Source organism: Suillus paluster (assembly GCF_016628075.1).
Source record: "Suillus paluster strain FC165 chromosome Unknown EDB91scaffold_70, whole genome shotgun sequence".
Taxonomy (NCBI): Eukaryota; Fungi; Basidiomycota; class Agaricomycetes; order Boletales; family Suillaceae; genus Suillus; species Suillus paluster.
The window spans coordinates 1-26,800 of record NW_024537630.1 but is presented as its reverse complement, the minus strand read 5'-3'; the positions used below and the strand labels follow the sequence as shown (position 1 = coordinate 26,800).

General features: G+C 46.5%; 12 protein-coding genes across 12 annotated transcripts; 9 read left to right on the top strand and 3 right to left on the bottom strand.

Annotated features, from left to right (window-relative positions):
• Window positions 1-2,057: 2,057 nt before the first annotated feature.
• On the top strand, window positions 2,058-2,503 carry EDB91DRAFT_1252585 (uncharacterized protein; the record flags this gene model as incomplete). Its single annotated transcript, XM_041323526.1, has 2 exons — window positions 2,058-2,154; window positions 2,205-2,503. 2 exons carry the CDS (start codon window positions 2,058-2,060, stop codon window positions 2,501-2,503), a joined length of 396 nt encoding a protein of 131 aa, XP_041173048.1.
• A 169-nt stretch (window positions 2,504-2,672) lies between these two features.
• EDB91DRAFT_1085384 (uncharacterized protein) lies at window positions 2,673-4,167 on the top strand (the record flags this gene model as incomplete). The annotated part of the gene is made up of 7 exons (XM_041315888.1): window positions 2,673-2,710; window positions 2,769-2,814; window positions 2,890-3,012; window positions 3,131-3,327; window positions 3,387-3,588; window positions 3,833-3,990; window positions 4,041-4,167. 7 exons carry the CDS (start codon window positions 2,673-2,675, stop codon window positions 4,165-4,167), a joined length of 891 nt encoding a protein of 296 aa, XP_041173047.1.
• A 2,832-nt stretch (window positions 4,168-6,999) lies between these two features.
• Window positions 7,000-8,025, top strand: EDB91DRAFT_1008508 (uncharacterized protein; the record flags this gene model as incomplete). Its single annotated transcript, XM_041312364.1, has 2 exons — window positions 7,000-7,371; window positions 7,423-8,025. Coding segments are annotated over 2 exons (975 nt in total), but the record flags the coding sequence as incomplete, so codon positions are not given.
• A 2,489-nt stretch (window positions 8,026-10,514) lies between these two features.
• EDB91DRAFT_782372 (uncharacterized protein) lies at window positions 10,515-11,317 on the top strand. Its single transcript, XM_041328380.1, has 2 exons — window positions 10,515-10,800; window positions 10,853-11,317. The coding sequence occupies exons 1-2, from the start codon at window positions 10,644-10,646 to the stop codon at window positions 11,086-11,088; spliced, it is 393 nt and encodes a 130-aa protein (XP_041173045.1). The 5' UTR covers window positions 10,515-10,643; the 3' UTR covers window positions 11,089-11,317.
• A 1,368-nt stretch (window positions 11,318-12,685) lies between these two features.
• Window positions 12,686-13,746, top strand: EDB91DRAFT_1059431 (uncharacterized protein; the record flags this gene model as incomplete). Its single annotated transcript, XM_041314245.1, has 5 exons — window positions 12,686-12,808; window positions 12,863-13,095; window positions 13,145-13,507; window positions 13,560-13,608; window positions 13,657-13,746. Coding segments are annotated over 5 exons (858 nt in total), but the record flags the coding sequence as incomplete, so codon positions are not given.
• A 1,009-nt stretch (window positions 13,747-14,755) lies between these two features.
• Window positions 14,756-15,387, bottom strand: EDB91DRAFT_1156722 (uncharacterized protein). The gene has a single exon (XM_041319648.1). The coding sequence runs from the start codon at window positions 15,233-15,235 to the stop codon at window positions 14,777-14,779; it is 459 nt and encodes a 152-aa protein (XP_041173043.1). The 5' UTR covers window positions 15,236-15,387; the 3' UTR covers window positions 14,756-14,776.
• Window positions 15,260-16,846, bottom strand: EDB91DRAFT_1227563 (heterokaryon incompatibility protein-domain-containing protein; the record flags this gene model as incomplete). The annotated part of the gene is made up of 3 exons (XM_041321006.1): window positions 16,667-16,846; window positions 16,573-16,613; window positions 15,260-16,524 (listed from the first exon to the last, which is right to left on the bottom strand). A coding segment is annotated over exon 3 (1,119 nt), but the record flags the coding sequence as incomplete, so codon positions are not given.
• Window positions 16,847-17,286: 440 nt separating this feature from the next.
• EDB91DRAFT_782230 (uncharacterized protein) lies at window positions 17,287-19,259 on the bottom strand. Its single transcript, XM_041328379.1, has 4 exons — window positions 18,004-19,259; window positions 17,568-17,958; window positions 17,463-17,519; window positions 17,287-17,411 (listed from the first exon to the last, which is right to left on the bottom strand). Exons 1-4 carry the CDS (start codon window positions 19,035-19,037, stop codon window positions 17,394-17,396), a joined length of 1,500 nt encoding a protein of 499 aa, XP_041173041.1. The 5' UTR covers window positions 19,038-19,259; the 3' UTR covers window positions 17,287-17,393.
• A 4,104-nt stretch (window positions 19,260-23,363) lies between these two features.
• EDB91DRAFT_1059419 (uncharacterized protein) lies at window positions 23,364-23,807 on the top strand (the record flags this gene model as incomplete). Its single annotated transcript, XM_041314243.1, has 1 exon — window positions 23,364-23,807. The coding sequence occupies one exon, from the start codon at window positions 23,364-23,366 to the stop codon at window positions 23,805-23,807; it is 444 nt and encodes a 147-aa protein (XP_041173040.1).
• An 11-nt stretch (window positions 23,808-23,818) lies between these two features.
• Window positions 23,819-24,358, top strand: EDB91DRAFT_1009217 (uncharacterized protein; the record flags this gene model as incomplete). Its single annotated transcript, XM_041312384.1, has 1 exon — window positions 23,819-24,358. A coding segment is annotated over one exon (540 nt), but the record flags the coding sequence as incomplete, so codon positions are not given.
• A 1,110-nt stretch (window positions 24,359-25,468) lies between these two features.
• On the top strand, window positions 25,469-25,633 carry EDB91DRAFT_1009728 (uncharacterized protein; the record flags this gene model as incomplete). The annotated part of the gene is made up of 1 exon (XM_041312395.1): window positions 25,469-25,633. A coding segment is annotated over one exon (165 nt), but the record flags the coding sequence as incomplete, so codon positions are not given.
• Window positions 25,634-25,780: 147 nt separating this feature from the next.
• EDB91DRAFT_1059392 (uncharacterized protein) lies at window positions 25,781-26,443 on the top strand (the record flags this gene model as incomplete). Its single annotated transcript, XM_041314239.1, has 2 exons — window positions 25,781-26,023; window positions 26,087-26,443. Coding segments are annotated over 2 exons (600 nt in total), but the record flags the coding sequence as incomplete, so codon positions are not given.
• Between the last annotated feature and the right edge of the window lie 357 nt (window positions 26,444-26,800).

The following is a 26,800-nucleotide window of genomic DNA, read 5'->3' as shown; positions in this document are numbered from 1 at the left end:
CCCAGATATAGCGCCTGGGGTCTTCATCATAGATGAGGTTTGCAAATCCATGATTGTGTTCTCTGCATCCCTCACCCTGATCCTCAGGTCTGTGTTCTTGTCGTTCGCGTGCACCAAGCCTTCCTGAAGCTTGTTGATCTCCCTCTGCAGTTGGTCTATCAAGGCTCTGGTGAATACCCTTTCTGCTTCGACAATGGTGGTGATTGCATTCGAAATGTCCTGGTGGGTGATGGTAGTCATTCCAGGGCCTGAGATGCCTAGCGGTGCAGAAGGGCCTTCGATTGTGGTGGTGGATGGTTTTACAGATATGACTGGGCCCCGGTTGTGCCATCCCTGCGGTGCCAGAGAATGAATTTGATCCCTGTCTGGAGCTGCTACTGGTGGTATTACTGGCGGAGCCATTGGCACTTCTATATTCTCTGAAGCGGTTATCCCAGTTTCTCCTAGATTCTCGGACATTGAAGAATGGACAGTTGTTTGCTAGACAGGAGGAGTTGTCGTGCAGCGTGAGAGCTCTAGCCCTGATGAGATGGGATCTGGATGGAGGTGCTGTTATAACAAAGGTGTGAATACAGCGCATGTAGTGGTTTGTCAACCTAAGTAGAACTCGAGAGGAGTTCACGAAAGATGCAGTGAACTTTTGGGTCTGCTTAATACCCACAAGCTCCTATAGTAATGTAACTAGACTGTGAGAGGACAGTCACAAGTGCCATTCTGTTACGTAGAAAGCAGATATGTAGCGTACAGTTGGCAGGGTTTTGGGCTGAACTGTAGACGTACGGAAACAGGACCTAAGTGTCACTGATCCTTATGAACTGGTGGCTCATAGTAAGACAAGGGCCTGGTTCACTTCTACTAAAGAGTAATGTAAAGAGATTGATATAACAAAATGTGTCGGGGAATAATGATTGAGTTTTAAACGTAATCTGTAAGATAAATCTCAGCAGAATAGCATGATGAAGTTTGTCAAGAATGGCAATGTCCAAGACAAAGTTCAAGTCAGAGTGGTAAGAAGACTTAACCTAATGTTATGACTAGAGTTCACCGAATGGCAAAGTCTAACACACAACCACTAGGACTCGGTCACAGTTGATGAATAGATCAAAGATAGGATTGAGCGTGAACATCTAAGTCTACCACCAGTGTGGAAATGAAGAGGTTAAGTCTAAGGAGTACTTATGCTAACCAACCTACTTATATACATAACATTGAAGAGGAGATATCTGAGTGTGAAAGAAATCAGCTAATGATAAAAGAGTTGTACGATACTGCGGATGACTGAGCATGACATCATGATATATAAGCAATGAGTCAGATGGTGACTAAATAGAAGCCCAAGATCTGACCAGTACTTCTTTCAGAAGCAAGATTGTTCTAGCCTGTGGAGTTGGGGAACCAATCAGAGAAACAACAGGTGATATGTGAAGAGGTGAAGATGTGATGGGAAGTGAAGTCACGTGACCGGTTCAGTAACTAGAAGTAGCTGGAGGAAAGCTGAGGAACGAAAAATAATTTGTATTTGGAATCCATGACATGTGATGGACGACATAGGGGACACTGGGGAGTCTGGCCATGTTGGTGATGCAGTCCGTATACTGATATCTGAGCTGCTATGAGCACCAATCTCTGATTCCTTATCAGAGTCTTCATCAGAGTCATTATCTAGTAGCTGATCAACCATAAACTCATCGTGCAATGGTAAGGTCATTAGTCATTTGTTTGAGGGTATGAAGTAGTTTTTTTTGATCTGATTCTTGAGGCATAGATGTAGTTGCAGAATGCTATAGATATGATGACAGTCATGGTACAAGGTATGGGGGCTGATTTGTCAGTGTCAGAGCTTCAATTACCAGCAAGTCACAAAATTTTTACATTTGAAAATTTCTATGATGTTAACTTTGAGCACCACTAATGCCTCATATCTCACTTAAATCAGTACTACCACATTGCTATTGGTATGGGTCCTTCTCGTACTTATAGAAGCAAATATAACTTCTCAGAAGAAACACTGACCAGGCAACTTTCATGCCTGCATTGTAGCAAGAAGTTCAAGAAGCATGAAACAAGCTGCAGGAGGTGCAGACCCTGCACTGCCAGCAGCCAAAGCTTACAATGGGAACTACAACAGGAGCTTCGAGGGTGCTGGCAGTCCAGGTAGGCGTATACCATATTTATTTGTATCACTAATTGATTCTTCTACATAGTCAATAGCCAGCAAGGTTCTGTTGAGTTACAACCTATGATCTCTCTTCAACGACCCATCAAATTCAAAATAGAGTATCATCCTTCCACTGGCCATGAACCACTCCTTCAAACCTTCAAGGAGTTTGGTGTCAATACACATCATGAAGAAGATCTTCCTGTGGATGAAGAGCCTTGGCATCCTTTTTGTTCCCATGGTGACTTTGAGTTTGCGGAGATCATGCTCAATGCCATGCTCAACAAGTTGCATATTGATGACCTACTTGCTCTCATTGGTTGCATATCGAGAGGCGAGAGCTGAACAACGCTCACAAATGATAATGGTTTGTGCAAGGCTTGGGAACATGTGGCCGCTCAGGTTATGCTGGTATGTTACTAATAAATCTAATATTTTGTATGATATATTTGTGACATAGTTTATAAAACACAACATCACTGTTCCCTACAAAAAAGAACAACAAGTATATGAGATGCACATGCTGCCTCTCTGGAACTGGGCCCTTGATTTGTTAGCTAATCCACTACTCGCTCCACATTTTGTCTGGGATGCGCAATGTGTTTTCAAGCATAACAGCAGGGAGTTTGAATGCTTTTACAATGAGCCTTGGACAGGTGATTGATGGTGGGATGTCCAGGTGCATGACATTTGTTTAATATCATTATCTGCTTTCACTCAACATTAATCAGTCTTGCCTTCCCAATGGTCTGAAAGCCGCTCCATTCTGCTTCATCCTGTATGCAGACAAGACGAAACTGTCGTCCCATGGCACAACAAAGGGACATCCTGTTGTTTGTTGCTCAAATTTGCTGGTTAGTATATGGAACAGTGAGGGCATTGGCAGCGGCCGTGTCATCGGGTGGTTGCCTATCATATGTCAACATTCTGATTGAATCTTCTGATATTATGGTACTCACATTATAATTGCAGGTATCCGAAGGTGCAGATGAAGAAGGCAAGCCAGGGTTTGTAAACCTCAAGTGTGTTGTATGGCATGAGGCATTCTTCAAACTCTTGGAACTGGTCATGCAATACTCAAAGTCTGATTACTCCCACAATTGCTATGACAAGATCATGTGCTGGCTGTTTCCCATTCTTCTGATACTTTCAGCTGATTATAAAGAACAGTATGTTCTATATCTCTCTGTACTAATTGTTTTACACATGCCCACAATCTGATATTTAGAGGGATCATGTCTCTTATTCGTGGCCACCATAGTAAATGTCCCTGTCTGGTTTGTCTCATACCGCTCAAGAAGTTTAGCAAGCTGTTGAAGATGTTCGCATTTAGATCAGTGGAAGAAGTGATAGCTGCACTCAACATTTATAAGGTCAGCAAAGCCCAAGGTGAAGAACCACTCAAGGCATTAGGATTGCATGCTGTTGCAGTAAGCTCTCAGCAATATTTATTCTCATTTCTCTTCTGTGTTTTCATTATCTCAGTTCTAATGGCTTGCACTACCGCTCACTCATTCATTGAGTCTGGCCACCAATCACAATATCACATTTGCACAGTCCAGTGAAAACTTGTCTACTAATAACCCTATTATACAGACCTCCTTCCCACCCTTGTCCTTCATATCTGGTTATCCCATATAATCCTGATCTTTGCTAATTATACCTCATCAACAGAATGTTTTTTGGCTTATCATGCACTCTGATCCCCATCAAGCCATCAGTTTTGACCACCTGCATGCCCTCCACCTTGGTATGTGGAAGCACCTACTTGAGGAGTTGAAGAAGATCCTCAAAGCACTTATGCATGGCAAAGAGTCAAAAGTTGAGAAACAGTAAGTCACTCACATTGCAATTCATGTATATTCATGTCCTTCACTGGTAGGGTTGCTGGTTTCCCTCAATGGTGCAACCTTAATCACTTCAGCACCATCATTCACATCACCTTCAGTGATGGCAACAAGATGCAAGACTTATCTAAGGTACATATTGGGGGGTTTTCAGCTTTCTAATGCTAACTGCTGCACAGCAAGCCTTTTATTTGGCAGTGAATGTCTTGAACCAGAGGACCAGCCCAGAAGGGTATAAACTCCTCCGCATTATTAGTAGCTATCTGCAATTAGATAGCTATATTGGTCTTGATGTGCATACAACAAGCACACTAGCAGCAATTGCCAGTATTATGTCTCTTCCAACACCAACTCTATCCTTCAAAAACACACCTCAGACTATCATGACTCTGACGTATCCTCTGTTTCCCCCACACAGCACTCCCACCGCAGGTCAACCAAGTTCTGGCATGTGTTACAGTAACATGAGTGTTACATATTATTTCATTCTTCATTCTCTGACACAAGGTTAAACTGTCATGACTTGCATGACCAATGTCACATGACCATCAACATGTGGCTAAACTGTGCAAACTCATCTAAACCTGGACCATGGTTACATTTCCATTTATATCTTCTTTCTTTTGATTGCATTGTCTTGAAACCCAAGAAGCTCTCACTTCTTCCCCTAGATCATAGAAGCTGCTGCTTCTATCTAACCCTATGCCCTACACTTGCCCTTGCCATTCAACCAGCACCTCTTACCCTTTCATGACTATGATTCACCATACCCTGTACCCTTACCATTCAACCAGTTCTGACTCATACTTACCCTGAACCCTTACTGATGCTTTGGTAACATTACCTACATATATATACAAGTCCTCTTGTAGATAGATTCTCTAACTTGAATCTACTTGGTTCTCATCTTGTACTTGTCTTTGGGTCTGAACTTCTCTTACTTAAGAGAACTCCCTTAGTGCAAAGAACCATCTTCTCTTGAGACAATACTCTTGAGTTGAACTCCATTTTCTTGGATTGTATCCTTGAGAAATCTCCAATCAACTCTATGCAAGTAAGGGCCTCAACCCTTACTCAGACCGAGCACAGGCAAGCTCCTTGTTGGGCTAGCACTGGAGGCTACACTACAAATACTCCTTGCTGGGTTTAGCACTGCTGGATCTCATCCAAGAGGTTTTGTGTAACAGCACGTCCTCTGTTGCCCCACCCCAAGCAAATTACAACCCACCTTTAGCAGCACGAGCCTGACTGCTGTTGCCAAACAGATTGCCCTGGAGTAACTGTTGACGATTTGGCACCACCTGCGGGTGTTGAGGTTGATCCCATCCTTAAATCAAGTCAGGTGAGCCACATGAATGTTATGGCAATAAATCTTGCTCACTTATCCTTGATCTGCTTTGCCATCGTCAAAAATGCTTGCTCCCCCACACCCTCCCATCTGCCACAAGTCAACCCACATCCTGCCTCCCCTTACACAGCACTCCCACCACAAGTCAATCGAGTTCTGGTGCATCCTCTGTCACCTCCCAACAGGCACTCCCATCTGCTGCAAGTCAACCAAGTTCTGGCGCATCCTCTGTCTCCCCCCACACAGCACTCCCACCTGCCACAAGTCAACCAGGTTCTGGTGCGTTGTCTGTTACCCCCCCTTCTGCACTCCCTCCTCTCACTCCAAGATGATATCATCTGTGTTCCCCTTAATATTCATACATTGAATGTTCCCCCCCCCTCCAATTTTTAAAATAATTGTATTTTTGATACTATGTACTACATGTATCAATATCAATGGGTGACTTCCTGCAGGCTCAAATAATCCAGGATAAAGTGGAATAGATTATAATTGCACGCTTTAGGAAGGTGTGCCACAAAGCCGGACATTGTTTGAAATTCAACTAGGCTTTCTACCCTCAAATAAACCTTAAATCTGTAGGGGGGGGGGGGGGGGGGGTACCCCCCCCCCCCCCTTACATATTTTAGCAATGCAGAATAAATCACAATTACCATTTTAGGACTACTCACACCTGCAATATCCACTGACATAAGCTAGACAAATGCGCTGTCGGCCACTCAGAATTGTCCAGCACTGCATGGTAAAGGCCCTCTGGCCTCAAGCTGTGGCTTCATACTGAGACTCACTCCTGCCGTCATTCCACTAGAAGCTTTGTAGTGAGTCAGTGACCACCCCTCATGCTAATCACCTTTCAGGCTTCCCTTTGTTTCAGATGCCACAGTATGGCCCGCCATGCCAACGACCCAGGCCCATACTCTTCGCCTTTGCTACCTGGGTGGCACCAGCATGGCAGCACTGTTCCTGTAATGATCTGAGTTGATGTACATTGGACGACAAGCATCCAATCCTCAAGTATCTTCAAGAAGTTTGTTTTCACCAACCCTAAAATCTGCATGGGTGCCTTCATGTTGGACTGTTGGACAACTGTCATCCAATCCTTTACTCTCCTCAAGAAATTACTTTTCACCAACCCTAACATCCATGTGCGCACCTTCACGTTAGGCTGCAACCTGCACATTCCTGCCGATTTGACTGCAATGTATGGCTACGAGTGTCCTGTTTGGTTTTTTTTGCCAGGTGATGGTACACTGGCATATAAAGTCTGTATTCTGATTGGCATGAGGTCAGTATTCATTCTTTTTACCTCCGTCAATGTCTGACATTCCACCTCCAAGATTTGATCATGGCTTGCACTATGATGATGCAGGCAATGCATATGCTTATGACTACCTTGGCACTTGGCAGCCACACCCGGGTATTGCACAAGTGCATCATTTCTATTCACTGTTGTGATGTTGAGACTAATGCTGTAGCAAACTGTTGTGCTCTCATCGCAGACCTTGAGGCCTGATCCCATTGGCTATTAAGGTCTCCGTGGTCTCATGTCTCTCACTCCAGCTACAACCCACCATGCTTCCATTCCTCCCATGCCAAGCGGTTCATGCATCTCCCTGCATGAGGCAGTCGTGGATCCAGCTCTCCGACCATTGCCCGACAATGGTGATCAAGACCTCACAGATCCAGTGACCATCACGGAGGCACTGGGGCATGCTGCGGTACCTAAAACTGCAGGTGCTCATCGCAAGGTGCAAACATTGAAGGGCAAAGGCAAGATGAAATGGACTTGTGAGGTTGCTGAGGATGATGATGATGCCAAGGCCAACAAACGCGGGTGCCCTTCCGGGTCCAATAATTATACCTCCGCTGATGTCAAAGCCCTCCTAAACTTTGTCAAAGATGAACTTCCACTTGACCAGCAAGGCTGGCTTGTGGTACATACCAGATTTGCTGAGTGGTCTAAGACCCATGGCCATCCTGATCGCAAAGTCAATTCGATTGAAACCAAATTCAAACAGGTAAGCTTTGACTTCTCATCTCAGGGGGTGTCATATCTAACCTGCTCTCAGCTCGTCAAGACTACCAAACCCACTGGGGATGGAGTCTGCCCCCCTGATGTCATGCGGGCACACCACATTGATTCGCTCATCAATGAACGAGCAGGCACACGTGATCTCAATGACAAGGAGTTTGACAACAATGATGATGGCAGTCAGATGGACTCATCTGGTCCAGATGAGCCACAGCACATAGCAGTTGTGAAGGCCACTCGCACAGATGCTCCTATTCCCCGTCGCAATGCATGGGGTGCTGCTGTGTCAGAGCTACTGACTCGTCTATTGGGTGCATTTGATCCAAGTGCACAACGAGCTCATGATGAAGAGCGAGCAAGTCGGACTCTTGCGAATACTCAACTTATGACACAGGCTCAGCAGCTACGTGACTTGCAGCAAACCACCGAAAATCTTTGTAACCAACTCTTTGATGTACGTGACAAGCTTTATTATACTGAACGGGCCTGCGACAAGGCAGAGATGCATGTGGAGATGTTGCAAATGTCTACTGGAGGTGGCCATCACCAAAAACTACCCTCTCCTGTCCTGCCCAGAAAGAAGTCCATGGTGTCAGAGTGGTTCCCAGACGGAGGGCAATCACTCCAGTGGGTATCAGATGAGGAGTTTGAACCCTTTCCAAGTCATGATGATGTCACACCCATTGGAGGGCCATCATGTGAATTGGAGGCCAGAGAGCGCTTGAATGTGCAACACCATGTGGCTTCACAATGTATGGCTGAAAGCCGTGTTGAAAAGGGCAAGGAAAAAGCAATGGATGATTGGCATACTAGTGTAGTGGACCATGCGGGTACACCAGAGGTTTGTTGAACCTCTCATCTTTGTGCGAGTACTACTTTACTGGTACTCTAATGTTACAATGGAATCTCATAACACAATCCTTCTGCCTTTGCTCTGAAAAGAGCATGTTCTCAAAATCACGCCAAACCTCAACATCTTTGTCCATAGCCTGCCACTGCTGCATGTAGACAGTGCATATCTGGTTGATTCCCACCTGTATTGCTCATAGATTATGTAGGCGAACACATGATTCAATAAGATCACCACGGAATTCTTTGTTGGAGATATCAAGTGGCACTTGCAGCCTGCCAAAAGCTCCTTGGAGGCCTCACATGCCCCATTCTGCAGTTTGCCAATATGACAGCAATTCACGATTGAAGGCCATGTGCTCCTCAATCTCAGCTGCTGTCCCTCACAGGGTTTGACCCTGTTTGAGGGGTGCACGGATGCAGCCTTCGATGACATTGCTCCCACGAGGGAATGCAGTGTCTGCCACAATATAGTAGCCATCAGGTGTGCGGTCTTGAAGGACAGTGTATATTTGCTTTGCCACATGAGAATCATGCCAGCTCCCTGGAGCATTAGTCCAGGGAGCAATAATTACACCTGAAATATAAGTCATTAGTCTCCATCATTCATACAGTAATTCAACTCACCTTCAGCTGAAAATGTGAGGATGGAGCTTATAAAATGCTCTGATAACCAACCATTGAAGGTCACATTCTCAATATCATTGTCATTGGATATCTGGATGGGAAGCTTGAGCCCATCAATGCTACCAAAGGCACCAATAAGTCGTGGATGGCGAGCCACAACAAGACTACTACATTCCTCAAACTCGGCTCCACGTAGCCAACGGATCTGGGCATCTGGCATGCCTTGGAGAGTGAGGAGAAGTATGCATAGCGAAAATGAAAGGTAGTGTGTTACAGTCGATGGGATGATGGCAAAGATCTGTTGCAAACTTATCTGGTGCATGGTAGAGTTAAGGTAGTGCAAGACAAGGCCCAGGGCCCCTCTGGCATCAAGACATCAGGCAGCTCAACATAAGGATCAGCATGGGTACTGACATCATCACAGGGAATTGGTGTGTTATACCACTGCTCTGCAAAGCCTGAAGTGAGGATGAAGGCAAATGTCTCAACATCAAAGCCCATTGTTGTGATGAGTGCTCGGTTGTTTTGGGTAGCAAATAGGGCCTGCCATGGGGTGTCCTTTCATGGGTTGGGAAGGAGTTGTGGACAGCAAAGGTATAGCCATCGTGGCTTTCGTTCATCGATACGATCTTGGTGTGCTAGCTCAACTCTGACCAGGACAGTGGTGGCAACTGCCAGTGCAGCTTCTTCATCCTCATCTTGTTCTAACCCTGCCTCGTTCTCCAGAGCCTGGAATGCTAATTGAATTGTCATGTCATCCATGGCAAGTATGGTAACACTTCAGTAGATATTCCAGATTATCCTTTAGCCTCCGGTTGACTATTTCCTACAGAGTATTTTACATGCTCTATTTGAAATTTGTTTTCGCACTCCGGTATATGATAATCTGGATTATTTAGCCTGCGGGAAGTCACCCAATATCAGTATCATTATTATTATTTTGAAATTCTGGATGTTAGTCTTGCAAGGGCATTGAGACACACAAAAACTCTTGAAATTACTCGGGCTAACCTTGTCAGGCTTTACAATGCTTATGTGATCATTTCATTCCCTTAAAATGAAATGTTAGGCTTGTCACACACCACCACCTTTGAATGATTGTACAAGGCATTGTAAGTGCCTTGAAATATTATTGTACATCATTAGTGTGACTTAAAATGGTACCAGTGTGAAAAGTACCCTTAAAATGTCTTAAATTGACTTCGGAGGCTCGCTAGAAATTTCCTACAATCCCTGTACCGTACTTCGAACTTCGACTTGGGCCAGTACTATCTCATTCAACCCAACATCTTCGTCAATCCCGAATGGGAGCTCCAGGTGTGCCATTATTTACTTGCATCTGTCCAACGTAACATCGTTGTTTATCTGCGGCAGACCAAGCACATGTAGAATGCGGAGTATATCCATACCAAGTCTATTTTTGAGGTGATCTAAATTTAGACAAACCCAGGTCCGGAGGGGGGTGAATTTTGTCATTGCTACATAGGCCTGCTTACCAACCGCTACCTTCGTTTCAGGCTGCATGCCATTTGGTCAACATTTGCTTATAGTCTTTGGTGTGTAAAAATAATTCTTCAATACGAAGTAATGTCTATCTTCCTTCGATGGGTCTGACTACGGGAGACTAAGAATTCCGGGTTCACCAGCCGCAAAAAAGATCTCATTGTCTTGAACATGCAATGCCATTCTCCGACGTCCCAGGATCTCCGCATTCTGCCAGATGACCTGTATGATGCTCTATGTTTCCTATAGCACTGCGGGCTTTGTTGGTGCCTCGGGAAGATGTCGACAATCTTCTTTGCATTTCCATTGCCTGGCATTTCATATAGCCTCATTATCGAGACAGGTTCCTGCTTTGCACTTGCGGTCCCTGACGACATCACCATCACCTACGAGAGCGTTGTTGAAGATGCACGGAAGCCTTTCAATCAAGCGCTCAGTACGCGATCTGCATTGGCATTAGGGTCTTACTTACCTGTGTAGGTGATTAGATTATTCATACATGCATACTGAAATAACTCTCTTATGGACATATTGTCTGCAATTTCTGATTTCCACGTGTATGCCTGAAGAGCTGGTAGCGCCGCAGGCTATGCACTTCACCTTGGGTCTTACTGTATCGCACTATCTGTTCTCACTTCACTCACCCCACTCACCTCCGAAATCCACACGCGGTTTGTGGGTATCTCAACACGATCAGCAGGGAAAACTTGGCAAAACAAAGTGATGAATACTCGTCGCGACGGAGTATCAGGGCTATGGCGATGATGGAGACGGATAACGGTGAGCAGTTACAATACCGATAGCCGCCTTGGACCTGATCTAGGTGACTCACAACTAACCGCTTATGGAGTTGTGTGGAGGAGAAGTCAGGACCTGTTTGTCTATCTCATTCAGAGAATGCAGAAATTGACCGATCTCCAAGAAAATTCACAGGAGTCCACCTTCACGCCCGGACATCATTGATCTTTTCGTTGCTAGCACCTCTTTCACGAGTGCTTTGACCTCCCGCCGCTTGCTCGTAGAGATTCAATACGTATTCCCACTGTATGCTTTGACTCTCCAGTCTACCTGTATATCTCTCTCATCAGCATCAAATCACCCTCTCGCCGAGTCCTGAAAATAATGGAGCTATCGAGATCTGTCAGCCTATCTGCATCAGAATCGTTTTTATTAAACCTTATCTCACCACATTGTTCGTCCATCGTCGTTCCCATCGATCTGCCAATTCTGTATTCCACCTCGCTTCCTTGAACATCGTGGGCTCGTAGCAGACTTATCCATGGTCGCAACCCCATTCAGGGGCCTTGCGGCTGGCCCCTTGCAAACAGGGAGTGTAGACCTGACTTTGCCTGGCCTAGTGGGGGGTTGGCCCGAGAGCATGAGGCGCCTGAGGCGCGGCCTACACATCACTAGACCGCATTGATACAAACTGATTGGCAGTGCAACAGACGGTACCATTTCTCATTTACGTCCAAGATGGTAGCTGGATGGAATTAAGTTACCGATGGGGCTTTTATATGGACAGCGAGAACTACAGCTGACAGCCTTGCCGTCCCCTCCCTGTCTGCCACTATGTCTCTCACAGCAGAAGAGAAACCATGGACCCTCCATGCTGGACTCTATACGAGGTCTTTTACACATTTTCCACGGTTTCCACCAATTGACCTTGGTCTTCACAGGCCTCTGTATGGGTCAGAGTTGTTGCACCATGATTTGTCTGAACTCTTGGATGGGTGAGCAGGCGCAAAACACACGACTTGGGAACAAACCTGCCTGACATCGTAAAGTTCAAATGAATTTTGCATGGGAGTGTCTTTCACATGCATCATCCCTCAGTCCCAGCTAGTGACTTCTATCCACAACGCGTTATGTTTTATGAGGTACTTTTAATACAGTTACTTTTGACAGTACTGATGATTAGATCCTAGATTTTCTTCCCCGCTTCTAGCAGCGACCGTTGATAAACACGGTCCAGATCCGACCGTTCCAATGGCGAGGTCATGGTCGTATGAACCCGTTTGCACACTTGAAGATGCAAAGAAATGGGCGGAAGCAAGCCTCACGGTGCACAGAACAACAATGTCCGACTACGATTTTGTCTTTTCCATGAATCAGGTCCGGCTGCCTTACACAAATGGCGATGAGCTTATCATCAAGCAACATTTCGGTTGCCACCTTGTTCTACGCCCCAGTGGATTACACTCGATTTTTTTCCACACTGCTCATTATCTCGCGGACGCCTTCATCATATACAATGCTCTCTATCGTATTTTTGACTTCATTACGAATGACGCTCATCCGTCCCTTGACTCCCTTGATTGGGCCAAGAGTGGAGAAACCTTCCGGTCGGTCCTGTCACTGCCACTGGAGGGCCAAGGGATGGTTTGGAGGCTGGAGTAGAGGCCCTACACACTGCGGCACGCCAGGCGATGGAACATCAACAGGTGAATGGCTCTCGCTGTCTCCCATCCCCAGCACAAGTACTCACACCCCTAAAGCACTTGAAAGGTCTGATACCACAACGAGATCAAGTTCTTGTAAGAGGGGCATCTGCGCGCCTCCATAGAATATTGGATGCAAAAACGTTCAAGGAAATTCTCGATGCACTGGCGTTGACAGACTTCACTGTCACCCAGCTTTTTGAAGCAGCTCAAGTACTTACTGTTCTGAGGGCCCATCACTCGGAACTTCTTCGTGAAAACAAGGCAAATGTTATACTGGACTTCACAATGTAAGTAGACTCGACGCTGTGATCACGCAATTTGATGAGAGGTCATCAGTATAGCGTACCAACGATTTCTAGTTCCACCCCACGACGCACGTTCGCATCATGTCTCATTCTTGTGCGCTTTCCCCATGGTTGTCTATGCGAGCGACGTGCCTTGGGAGGCAAGTCCAAAAGCACAATTACTTGCGGTCATGGCGAAGATCAAGGAGCAATACTCGATCCGGCTGTCTAACAAGCATCTTCCTCACATCGGATCCGGTCAATATTTCCAAGACAATCCAAATGCACTCGCAATCACCAACCTCAAAAAGGTCGAGGATAGCCTCCCTCTCAATTGGCCCATAGGAGCTCAGAACCCAATGGTGCAAATTTCGGACATGAGGATCGGGCATAGATTGACAGATTTTTATCGTCCGTGCGTTGACCCATTCATTTTATAAGCGTATCCCGTTCATCGTGCCCTGCAGAATGACGCACATATGGACCTTGCGCTCTGAATTGCACCTCCATCTTGATGTGAGTCAATTCGCGGAATTGGCATGCAACTGACCGGACGATTGGTAGTTCTGCGACGTGTACGATAAATCATACATGGAAGAACTTTTGGATAGCACGACTGCCATTGCCCTCTGGATCATTGACCGGGACGCATAGTCAAGTGTCGGCGGTGAGATTAGCTCTCATAGTCAACCAAGGCACGAAAGCATTTTGAGTTTGTGGATGTAGGTAGACTGAGAGTGGTTAATCAGCCAACCAACTACTTTGTAAATCGTGTATATGTTGTACAAACCTGCGACAGGGTCTTACTACCTGCTGTATTCAAATACGACAACAACAGCCTCAAGCGAGTGTGGAGGAGCTTTGTTGGAAGACGCCTATCCTTTCAATTCCGTGCTGCAGCTGGCGCCAAGAAGACTTTCTTTCCCAATCAGCGAACTTACAAGTCCATTATAGGTGACTTACTACCTGATGCATCACGACGAAGCGTTCAGCCACGTTAGATCCTCCGTGATCTCCATAGCAGTCTAATTGAGCAGTTTGGTCCTACGCTCCACCTGAGAAGGTGGAGAAGGATGGATATCATTAACAATAGTGATAGCGACCATCATATCGCCAGGACTCGTCGGATCAAGCACAAGGTGGCATTTTGCAGCCCCATTAGCACGTTGCACAATTGTGTGTAACACCTCGAATTTGGTGTTCCAAATATCCAGCTCCCCATCCTCGTACGCATGCAGTAAACCACATTCACGTGATTCACTGAATTTCCCTCACCGCAGCCCACTTATCGACGGCTTGCCTGGCTGCCAGCTGGTCACCATAGCGATGAGGAAGGAGATTAGAAATTTGGAATGTTGCATCATTAGTGTTGACTAATGGATTCTTATAACGGACAAAAAGTTCTGCCTTGCGATTCTGGCACGGCAGAACTCTAGTATTATCTACTAGTGCTACCTAGTGGTTCTGCCCACAACACTACTTTTACCCCGGGGTATTTTCACGTTGCTGAAGCTTGCATCATTCAATAATCTCAATGATGCGTTTAAACAGACCCGGCTTGGCTCCATGGTCGACTTGGGATACTAGTAATCTCCCTAATCTCATTCGTACCGACTGCTTGAAAGGTCTTCGCTTTACAAAATAAATGTCTTTTTTTTTCAATAAAACCGAGATAACGTGACTATCATCGAAGAAACACCACCTTCTCCTTTGCACCCGAAGCAATCCACGGAGACTCATGAATAACACCCAACCCAACGCGCTCCATCAAACCCTCACTCTCGCTCACCGCCATCACATATAACATGCATCCAGAGTAGAACCTTCCAAGACATTCTTCGTCATACACGCCAGGGCCCGCAGTAGTACGGGAAAGGACAATGAACTCAAGGGAAGCCGGCGGGGCAGGATCTAATGACAGTATGACGCTGCCAACCCAGGTCGAAGTGTTGGAGAGGATATTGAAAAGATCGTTGTAGAAACGTTCACTCGACTTTACGTCTTCTCCACCGTGTCCCCGTACGATACTAAAGCGACTGGAAGTAGTGCGGAATATGAGGGTGCCTGGCTCCAGCCGTCGATGACGATCCAACCTCAGCTGTGATGCTTCCAAGATCCCTTTCGGAGAAGAATATGGGTTCATCGATGCCTGTGGCCTGGGACGCACAAATGCCCGGTGAACGCAACATCAAGCTGCACTGTATCACCATTATGCTCCACGATGTACCAAGGGTCGATAACCGTCTCCGTCACTCTCGGTCGGTCAGAATGACTGTCGAAGTGGGCATACAGAGCTTCCCCCGGGTAGTGAACAGCGCCACGCCATCCAGCCCACGCCCAAGAAGGCCAGGGTGAACTGTCTTCACCAGTAATCGAACGACGAACACGAGGCGTGCGTGGATCATGTTGCCAGACAAGGACGTACTCGAGGTCTGTCAACGTCATTACAAAGTTAAAAGCTCTGGCGGGGTTGCCCCCACCAAGCTCAAAACTTTTTGTCAAGGCATTTGTTATTGCAGTGATAGCATCGACGATATCTGACTCCACGGTAAGGTTACGCCGTGTATACAGCCCGATGGCAGACATATAACTCGCGATGTACTGATCGAAGAGCACCCGCATGGGTTTCTGAAGGTAGGTGAAGTTTCCTGCACCTTTATACCGTAAAGGTTGGGTGGACGACGCGAGGCGCCTGCTTTCAGCGACGACGTCTTCGCAGAAGATATCTCGTCTGCATTCAAAATAGACTTGCTGCCCAGTGAAGTATATTCTTCGGCGGGAGAGCATGAGCTCTTGATAGGTCCAGCCACGCGTGTTCCACACGGATAGAGTGAGCGCCTCGATAGGTCCTGGTAAAGGCACGGCGAGATGAAGTCCTTGAATGACCGCGATGTGCTGCTGTGGCGTTCTAGTTCGTGGACGAAATCCTGGGAGAGGATCTCGAGCGGACGTACCACCAGCAGCATATATCGTGAAATATGACCCGCCATAGATCAAATCCATAGCGTGTTTCTGATGGATCTTGTCCTCTAGATCATCTTGAATGATGCATAGAGTGTCGATCCACATGTAACGTTTGCCAAGTTGTCGAACGAGTTGAATGGAATCTGTGATGGTTTCAGGGAAGTGTGCTATGTTCAACCCGCCAGGTATGAAGCGCTCTGCTATATTATCCTTCATCGTCCAATGCTCCGCGCCAATGCCTCCCCACAGGTAGCTGAGGGCGACATAACGACACGCAGGAGGAGCAGGAACCACGGCCATCGACACTACATCCACCATTCTCATAAATTCTGGCAAGCTCCTCTCGCCGCCCGCCCAGGGGGATTGATTTGTTCCGTGGGATATCGTCGAGGAGAATCTGGTGGAAATCCAGTTGGGCGCAGATGGAACAGAGTGGTGCGCTGGGAGTGTGGTCTATCTGGTTACCCACTTCGATGAGTCTATGTACTGCATAAAGGATGGAATTGAGCTACTTACCTGAAGGTCAGTTCGTGTTTAATCTTCCTGTAGGAGGGGATCTGATTCGGAGGTCCCATCAGATGCGATATTCATTTTGCGTTTGCGCACTAACAGCTAGTGAACCAGAATACCAAGAGCACTCCCTCCAATACTTTTAGCGAGGGCCGAATTATGTGCGTACACCAGACTGAGTCTCAAGACAGCGAGCGGAGGTGGTCAAGAATGAACTTTGAATGTACAGTAGGATCTGCATGGTCACCTGCCAGTGAGCATTGGTAGCGAGAAATTTGACTATTGAACAAACAATGTGATGACGTTAGCGCCTTTCAGGGTATACGTAGTAAACCTTTTTACATCAGCAAAAGTGCCCAAACCTGACGAGGTCTTCACTGTGGATAGTAGATCCAATGAAATTCAGTGGGTGAAATCAGATGATAACTTCATGAAATTCATAGCATTAGGTACTGAAATCGAGGTGCTGATATTGCCGTTTTTTACTCTGAAATTTCAGCTGATATTGCAGTGAAATTTTACTCTGAAAGCAAACTCTGAAATGATGGTCTGAATCCATACTCTGAATCCGTACTCTGAATGCATGCTCTGAAATGATACTCTGGAATGATACTCTGAAACTGTACTCTGAAACTGTACTCTGAAAATGTGCTGAAAATGTGCTGTAATTATGTTCTGACATTCACACCAAGGTAATAGAACAAAGCACTGAATTACATTAGTTAATGAACTTAAAGCGAAGCTCTATTAATTGCAACTAGTATAGAAACGGGGACGCCGGCGAGGTTCGAGAGCACAAGCACAGCAGAGTGACACCACAAATTCTGTTAACGCTGGGACAAAGTCTTGACCATGCTGTGAGTATCGGACCAATTATGTAATGCACATCGACTCACCAGGCGGGTACTTCGCCGGCGGGCAGAATCAGCTGTGACTGTACCCTTCCTGTTCGCCTAGTACAAATTGAAGACTCGCTAAAGTAAGAAAATGATGAGACAGACCTTTTTTCGTCCTTTCTCCTGCTGAGGCGCCAGGGCTGTTGGCTGCAACACTGCTGGCAGATAGTCCAACTCCGTCACCTGTTTCAACATAATCTTCATAAGGATGTCATCAAATCGCTCATCCTTCCCTTCCTCGTCGATGCCCTGGAGTGCGTCACCAGCATCCGTGCTGGCCACCATGAGTTTGAATGCTTGCTGAAGTGTGCACGGCTGATCATCAACAAACCTCCGATCGTCTGCAATGAGTTGGCTGGCTATGTAGGAGATGAGGATGAAATACGTATATTGTTCATATGATAGTGGGGCGAAGGCATCAGTAGGTATTCCTTCCTGTGGGTCAAATAGCTGGTTGATGGTTGCGTGAAGGACTGCACTGCCTTTCGGACCATAGCTATGGATCATTAGCATAATGTCACAAGAGTGCGTCAGGACTCACTATCCAGGCCGTGCCTTGTTGAAAATTGGGCGTCCGACATCAAATATCTTCAGGTGTGCAAGAAAAGCCAGTCGTCTGTCAAGCTCAACTCCGTAGCCCTGTTCGAGTAGATCGGTAAGAAGAGTCTGGTAAACAAAGCAGTCTTCCTTCGTGGCTTTATCAAAGATCAGTCGACGGAGATCAGGTTCGAGCTTCAAAACAGAGTGATGTATGGTGAAGTAATTGATCTCGGATAGCCATCTGTTATCGTAAGCACTTTGAATGTACCTTTCGCGCCGCAGGTCGCTCTGGATGGCAGCGCAGAGCTCCAACTCGAGCTTGAGTGTCTGGCGTGTGAATTCGCCACCTGGCATCTGCAAGCAGTGTCGATATGCTTTGTACTTCACAAGGACCATTCCCGAAGGATGTGAGGGCACAATGTCGTTGCACCCATCACTCGGACAGATGGTTGGGAGGTCCTCGTCAGCAGTGGGTATGGTCGCCTGCTTCTTCTGAGGTGGGGGTTGAATAGGTTCGGTTTCTTCATCTGATGACATGACCATCTTTCGCTTCCTCGATAGGTTGAGTAAGCGGGGAGGAACATGCTTGTTGGCTGGGTTGATCGCCACCTGCTCGTGGCCTTCCTGGTTGCTGGCCTCCCTGTTGGCTGTGCCCTCATCCTGAACACCATCATTAGTCAGGGTTTCATCCCCATCTTCATCCTGGTCTTCATCCCCGTCCTCATCCTCGTGGTCTTTGTCCTGGTCCTGGTCCTGTTCGTCCTGGTCCTGTTCGTCCTGGTCCTGGTCCTGGTCCTGATCCGTGTCCTCGTCCGCATCATTGTCATTGTCTGCATCCACATTGGTGTCCTCATCTGCATCATCGTCCGCGTCCGCGTCCCATTCATTATTGTCCTCGTCCTGTTCATTGTCGTCCTCGTCCTGTTCATTGTCATCTTCATCCTGTTCATTGTCGTCTTCATCCCATTCATTGTCGTCTGTGTCCTCCCTGCTGTCACAATCCTGGGACTGCACAGGTACAGTCAGTGCATTCATGAAAGGGGTCGACTACGGAAATACTTATGACAGTTACATTACACAGTCGATTTTTTCGGTCGTTGTTATGGTTGTGGAGGTATTGCTGGATCCAGGCATGGATTGGCCATGCATTTGCGAACTTAAGTAGAATCAGGTGTTTTTTCTGTACCTATACAGAGTCAGTCTATTAAGTTATGTCAAATCTTATATGCGACTCACCTTCGCTACAACAATGGAAATATCATTGTCGTCCTGTCCACGGCGTGTCTTATCAAGGTTCAGATATGTTCTACATAAATGTCTTGTAGACGCCTTAAGTTAGAATGTCAGCCAGGCTCACTTGGACACATTTCTGTGCGCATATAATCAGCATATAGTCACCATTAGGGCATTGTACTGTCACTTATCGGTCCCTAGACCCATTGCATATTGCACTGAGTATCCATTGCGCTTACCAGGAGCCCCAGGCAGCTTAGGGATCAATCGTTTGGGCTTGGGCAGTGAGTCCGTCCCGCGATGAGGCTTCTTTTGCTTTCCTGCAAACACGCGTCGTAAGGTAGCACACAAAACTCACACTTATCTCATGCTGTAATGAGCTGATCTCCTGCTGCAGTTGGGTCATTTGCTCGGCCAGAAAACTGGAGGCGCGTCCTTTTGGATTTCTTCTGTGTTGCAGGCATGTTTGATGGTGGTATTGGGAGAGAGAGGGTTGACTTGATCAGAGATCGTATTGCGAATATTATGTATCACGTGACATTTTTCCCGCGATCGAATCGTCAACATTTTAATTACAAGTACATCTGTGTAAAGGAGCAGTGCAAGCTATGGTCCAGGCAGGCTGCCCACCTGCAAGAGTGCTGGTCTGTACCGTCGCACTACATGGGCTCATTAATGATACGAAGAACCTGCAGTCCAGCAATTGTACTGGCGTACCTGGTAGCTTGATGCTGTGCATCATTGAAATCTTCAGGAGGGCTCAGTTAGTAACAGAAGGTAAGATTGGGGGATCGGCTTACAGATGATATCGTATACAAAGAACTACTATTGACAGTGGGTCATCTTCGCATGCCCGCCGCAGAAACCAAGGCTATCGTATGTCATATCGTAAATAACGATGCAATAAAATAAAATAAATCAATAGCACACCACACGTCACGACTGTGACAATGCCTTCCGCGCCTCTTCACTCGCCTTGCGAGCACATGCAAGCGCTGGCTGAGTGCCATGATCTGCGGCGTGAGGTTGCTTCCCCTGCTTCGCATTGTTCGCAGCTGCTATGACATGCAAGAGGTTGCCGGTGCTTGAATGTTTCGTTGACCGAAGAGTTCCAGGAGCTATCGCACATTCACATTCAGTGCGCTTGAGGAATGGACTCAGTAGATTTTCCTTATCAGAAAGGTCATATTTAGCGACAAGAGTACCTTGATAAATAGTAAAAGACCGACGGTGATTGGCTCGCGATTTGAAAATACGAATGTGAGATCAAATGCTTCTGTCGCGTCCCAGAGCTGCTCACAGGTTTCGTTCCAAATTTGCCTTGCTGCATTGTGCAAACAGGGACTTGCACGAGGAGTCAAGCCCGATTTCTGCTGAATATAGTTTGATAGCCACCTCGTAATTGCTTGCAGTAACAGCCTCATCTCCTTTTGTGAGACAGCGTGCAGTACAGGTTTCCTTGAAAGCTAAACATCCTCAGAGTAAATGTTGATGTTCGTTCAAGGCCCAAAGCACCCACCAGTGAACCATGCGAGGTAGCTGTCCTTCACATCCTCGTCAGTCATGCACATAGTGTATTGGTGAGATTCGACCGCTTCGATCACTTGATCGGCGCAAAGGAGTGCATCGCACCGCCTTTGGTTGATACTTTGCCATAGTGAATCCAAGTCCCAGCTGAAGAGCTGTACAGCACAAATCATTAAAATTGTCCTGTGGGCTTCACAGTGACGTACCACTGTGAATACCTTCAATGTAGGTTCAAAGGGCATTCGATAAGAGGACATGTCGGTTATACTAGGCATGACATCGTTCAGTTGATCGGCGGCTTCGCTGTACCGCCTGTCATCAAAAGCAATTATTGCAAGCTGCACACGTAGATATGACTGAGGAGTGTGTTCGAAAATGAGAAAACTCGTGAGGTATGACGCAAAGCTCACGTTGATAACACTGCACGGAAGTGTATCCAAGTGATGACAAGCGGTGGTGAGGTCTTGGACTCGCCTCATCGCCTCATCGTGGCGACCGGCATTGAAAAGTACAACAGCCTGGACAAGATGACATCAAAGTATTAGTATGACAGACAGACTCTGAGATAGCGATGGGAGTACCTTGATCAACAGTAAAAGATCGACGGTGATTGGATCACGATTCGAAAATACGAACGCAAGATCAAATGCTTCTGTCACGTCCCAGAGCTGCTCGTTGGCACGGAGTGCGATGGCCTTGGAAATGTAGCCCAATAATGAGGGCTGGATAGCAATGGACTGCATCAAGAATCAGAGTCAGCACCAACAGTGGCATGATATGCAGAGTATCTGACCTTGACTGAGTCTTGGAGGGCCTTGTCCCACTCAGAGTTTCGCGCTAGCATCGTGTTTATAACTGGGATCTGCATGAAGCAAGCTCATGTTCCGTGATGAGGATACAAATTGAAGGCAGCTCACATCAAATAATGAAGGGTTGTCGTCACTACCAGACACTCAAGGCACGTGAGAATTTGTTTGTCATCATGAATCTGATCAATTTTTGTTTCGCATCTTCTTGGACTCGCTGATCTGTGTTGAATGTGCTGTAGGTTGGCGCTTTGACAGATACAGGTCATCTATTTACTGGCTTGATAGTCGTTATTCTTTCACACCATGGCTAAACACGGCATCTGCAGTGTGGCTGGACGAGCTATAAAGGATGCACGATCCTGAGCCTTCCGGGACCTGAAGAAAATCAGAGCCGCAGGTGTTGAGGTGTTAGTCCGCCGTTAACTTGTGCATCTAGGTCCCTGGGCATCAAAGTGACTGCTGTGTGTTCTCAGAGCTCTGCCCACCTTGTCGTGTAACTCCCTTTGGTGTGCCAGGGGGTGAAAAGCATAAAAGGCAGAACTGGTTTACCTCAGTTAGTACCAGGGATCCTGCTCATTCCAGACTGCCGATACGAGCACCACGCATGACTCCCCTCAGTGGGATCTCGTTGAATCGGTAAGCCTCAATCTAGTATTGGCTCCTTTACCTCCCCTCCTTACCATGAGGCTGGTATGGCCCATTTTGCCCCAAGCCAAATGGTGGAGTATCACGCTCTCGTTCCCTCATCCATCACCGATTTTTTTTAGTTATATTTACTCATCACGCTAACACACTTGACCCAGGCCAAATTGCAACATGCATGCAGCCGAAGTTCTCTCTTCTGGCATCTCACACTCGTCAACAACCTCTCTGTATCACCGACTCTCATCGTCCTAGTCTCCGCAGGCGGCTCAGACGCAAGCATGATCAACAGCTGGCTATTGGGCCTGTTTTGTTGGTGTTATGGGTCTGCAGATGGGTTTGATGGCCGAGTGCGAGGTGCACAATAAGAGGGCTCATGAGGAGGTTGCGAGGGTGTACTACGAGGTGAGTTTCATCTTTGCTGTTGTTATGAGTAACATTCTGATTTGTTCTCCAGTCAATTCTCAATGTCTGTGGTATTTGCGCTATGTCTCTTGAACCTGTTCTTCAGGCTTAATTCGACAAGGCCGCTTCGCAGTGCCTTTCCACTGATGTACATGGTGCATTTGTCGAGTACAAGTGCGCTCCATCCACTGGCTGCGGACATCTGTTGTATGGCGGCAGCATTAAGTTTCAGGAGACTAACCCTCCCCAAACCGTGCCCAGTCACAATACATGTCCACACATGCTTCTATGCAATGGACGTGCTATTGAATGAGCAAACCACGCTCGTCATAGAACAGGAAGTTCTTCAGGACGCATCCATCTCTACTGACTTTGACAGGTGGATTCACTCCTGCATTGGAGGCAACACCTTTGATCACTACAACACATCTGTACGTCCAATGTCCCATTATTTTTAATTGTACACTTATTTTGCCTACAAGTGAACTCGGTCGCCATCACTCAGACTAATCATAGCTACGTAGTCAGTGTCTTTGATGGTCAGCTCTAGCTTTTTGAACACTTCATGTACTAGTGGGGTCCTTGTGTGCAGAATCACCATTGATGTACTATAACTAATAGAAGAGTGCATTGACCCTTGTTTGTCAATGTTTCAACATTCACATTGACCACGCACTTTGACAATCAGAACAAATGTTGACTTCTGCTATCGCCAGTGGCAAACTATCTACAGACAAGACACTACATGCCTCCAGAGGCCAAAAAACGCTGCCGCCATGCACCTTCTTGCTATAAGTTCTTGTCTCGCTCTCGCAGGGAGAAACACTACGCCTCTGCAGACCCCAATGAAGCACTATGCTCTGATTTCGGTAGCTCAGACTCAGATGCTGAGGATGATTCACAGCTTTCTTCCATGATCATCCAGGATGCAGCATCACACTCCTCCCATCGTGCTGACGAGTCATCCGAGTCTAGTTTAGATGGTACCTCTTCTGACGGGTCTGCTACATTGGAGGCTCATGATTTGTATGATTTCAATGAGGATGACGTGGACCACCATACCATCATGACTCTCAACACCATGATTCTTGAGCTAGAGGATTGGCGAGGTCCGATGAAGGCCAAAGAGACGCATGAGCTCTGTATGTATTTATATTCAAATACGAATGCTAATTCTAATGTAACCTAGGTAATGATATACTCACTGACGAGGATCGCAACAACATCCGTGCATTCCAGCTGAAGCTGGTCGGGAACATTCCTCATCGTGTATTTGATCGCATGTGGCAGTCTTTTCGGCACAAAATGACAATAGACTCTGAATGGGTCATTCTGTGCCGCCTTGCCACATTATCAGGTATTCAACTGATCAACTATGATTGCTGTATTAACTCGTGTATTGCATATACCGACGACTATTCCCATCATATCCAATGTCCTTTTTGCAATGAATCATGCTATGATGCCGGTGGACGTGCATGGCAACATTTTTCATATCTCCCCCTCATTCCCCGTCTTCAGGCATTTTTCCAGAGTCCAGATATGATACAACTGCTTTCATATCGGCAGAACTATGTCGGAGAGCCTGGCATCATTCGAGATGTCTTTGACTCAGAGTGGTATCGCACGCTATGTCAGACCGATGTTATGGTTGATGACGTCAAATGGCAACACAAATTCTTCTCCGGAAAGCATGACATAGCGTTCTCGCTGTCAGTGGACGGTTTTCTGCTTTTTAATCGTCGTCAAAGTGGTCCATCTGCAACACCACTCCTCCTAATGAATCTCAACCTTCCTCCTCTCGTCCAAACACACCTCGAAAATGTTCGGTGTGTTGGTGTCATCCCTGGTCCTCATCAGCCCAAAGATCTTGCATCATTTATCTGCCCTCTCGACAACGAGCTTGCTGAACTTGCCGATGGTATTCGAACCTTTGATGCATCTGATAAAACCAACTTTTACCTCTATGCCTATAACATTTTCAAGAACGGGGATATCATTGCCATCGAGAAACTTTTGAATATCAAAGGACACAATGGATATTCTCCGTGCAGATCTTGCGAGATGAAAGGTGTTCACAAGATCAGTGCACGAGGGACAAACTATTATACACCTCTCACAACACCTCGACGAGAAAATCAGACCTGCCAATCATATAATCCCCTTGACCTCCCTTTACGCACACATGAGGGTTTTGTTGGTGTCCTGGAGGAGTTGGATGCTACGGTAACAAAGCGCCAGAGAGAGCACCTTGCAAAAGAACATGGAATAAAGGGGGAGCCATCACTCCGTCGTGTCAATTCGATTGATTATGCAAATTGTGCTCCTTGGGAATGGATGCACCTGTTCCTCGAGAATATTATCCCACAACTCGTTGACCTGTGGATGGGGCATTACAAGATGTTGGATGTTGGCAGCGAGGATTATGAACTTGCACCACATGTCTGGGAAGAAATTGGCGCTGAAACAGTGGAGGCGGTGAAGGAAATACCTACTGCTTTTGTGCGGGTTCTAGGTAATATTGCTGTTGATAGATCAACCTTTACAACCGAAGCTTGGAGCTTCTGGTTCATTCATATTGCACCCATCATGCTCCGAAATCGCTTTCCACAGGTCAAATACTACATCTACATGTGCAAACTCATCTCCTTGATGAAGACATCTGTCAAGCTCGAAATCACCACACAAGAGATCAATAATCTTGAGCGAGGGTTTGCGGAGTGGGTTAGAGAGTTCGAGCGGTAACTAAATCAATTTCCATTTAAAATATTCTCACTCGATGCCAACAGCTATTACTATCAATTCAAGGAAGATAGGTTAGCAGTTTGCACACTCCCAATTCATGGATGTCTGCATGTCGCAAAAGACCTGTGCATGTGTGGACCTGCTTGGGTCCACTGGACATTCTATGTTGAGCGGTATTGCCTGCACCTCAAAACTGGTCTCCGTTCGAAACGGCACCCGTGGAGTGGTCTTTCCTGTGTTGTTTTATACACTGCATACCTTAGCCAACTCAGTAGCAAGTTTGACCTCCAAGATGAGCTCAAAGACCTCAATCCACGCCGTGGACAACAAGAATTAGAGAATGAACAATCATTCGAAAACTGTAAGTCATGGAAGTCGTGAGTTTAATGCAACACTTAATAGCAGGCTTATGGACCAGATCCTGAACTTGTCTTGCGAACACCGTGTTGTTCAAGCTATGCACCTGATGAAGACACCCACAAACGAATCAGAGTGTATCTCTCCCAGGTTCTTGGAGGACGGTGCAATGATCTTGCAGTGCACTTGCCATTTGTGATGCATCTGTGGGGGAAAATGAGGATAATCAGTGGTGGTGATTCGATCAGGACTAAATATGCTCTGAGGGGTGTGAGCAATGCAAAGTATCGCGACAATTCATTCGTTCGAGTGAGTATTTTCACCTTGAGTGTGGCTGCAGCTGACATTATTTATTTTTTGATGTAGTTTGAAGTCTCATATTCTGACGCGGGGGGGTCACAACCTGTTGATGTGATCGGTTACGGCCAGCTGGATAAAATTTTAGTTTGTGAGCTTGGTGAACACAAAGTTTACAGGTTCCTACGCAACACGACACTCATCCTTGCACTTATAACACCATGCAAGACGGATGGAACAGATGCGTCAATATCCCCAGTTGGATACAAAGAGTCTGTTGCACCAGTAGTCACGGACACACGAAACATCAAGGCAGTTGTTGGCCGAGTACAGACACGAGGTGAAACCTTTATCATCGACCGGTGGTTAGCACCTGGTGGCAACGATCAGATCGGAGACGGTTCGGATACATTGGATAGTGATTAGCTTCATGTATACATAAGTTTCATATGGTAATCTCATCAAAGTCTCGATTCCAAGTTGACACTGAACGCCAAACAAATTACCATATTAGGAAGGCATGGGTATGCCAGGGTACCAGTTAAAACACGGGCCCCGACCCATGCGGAGCTGAATCCAATTCAGTAAATTTTCTACTGAAAGGATGGTGCTGAATCGAGGGTGATCAGCTGAAATTCAGAATCAGCAATCCAATGAAATTAACTGCATGCAGTTTCAGTGGAAGTTACTCTGAAACATTCAGCACCAGTGCATTTTCCAGTGATTTTCATTGGAACTACTATCTACAGTGTCTTGGATGGCCTAACAAGACCATACACGACC

Bases quoted from the DNA above. Each gene is read 5' to 3' on its own strand.
- EDB91DRAFT_782372 (XM_041328380.1), top strand. From the start codon at position 10,644: ATGTCGACAATCTTCTTTGCATTTCCATTGCCTGGCATTTCATATAGC. The intron at 10,801-10,852 runs GTACGCGATCTG...GTAGGTGATTAG, and splicing joins GCCTTTCAATCAAGCGCTCA to ATTATTCATACATGCATACT.
- EDB91DRAFT_782230 (XM_041328379.1), bottom strand. From the start codon at position 19,037: ATGAATGCACTGACTGTACCTGTGCAGTCCCAGGATTGTGACAGCAGG. The intron at 17,959-18,003 runs GTGAGTCCTGAC...AATGATCCATAG, and splicing joins AACAAGGCACGGCCTGGATA to CTATGGTCCGAAAGGCAGTG. The intron at 17,520-17,567 runs GTCTGTCTCATC...AATTTGTACTAG, and splicing joins AGGAGAAAGGACGAAAAAAG to GCGAACAGGAAGGGTACAGT.
- EDB91DRAFT_1156722 (XM_041319648.1), bottom strand. From the start codon at position 15,235: ATGAACCCATATTCTTCTCCGAAAGGGATCTTGGAAGCATCACAGCTG.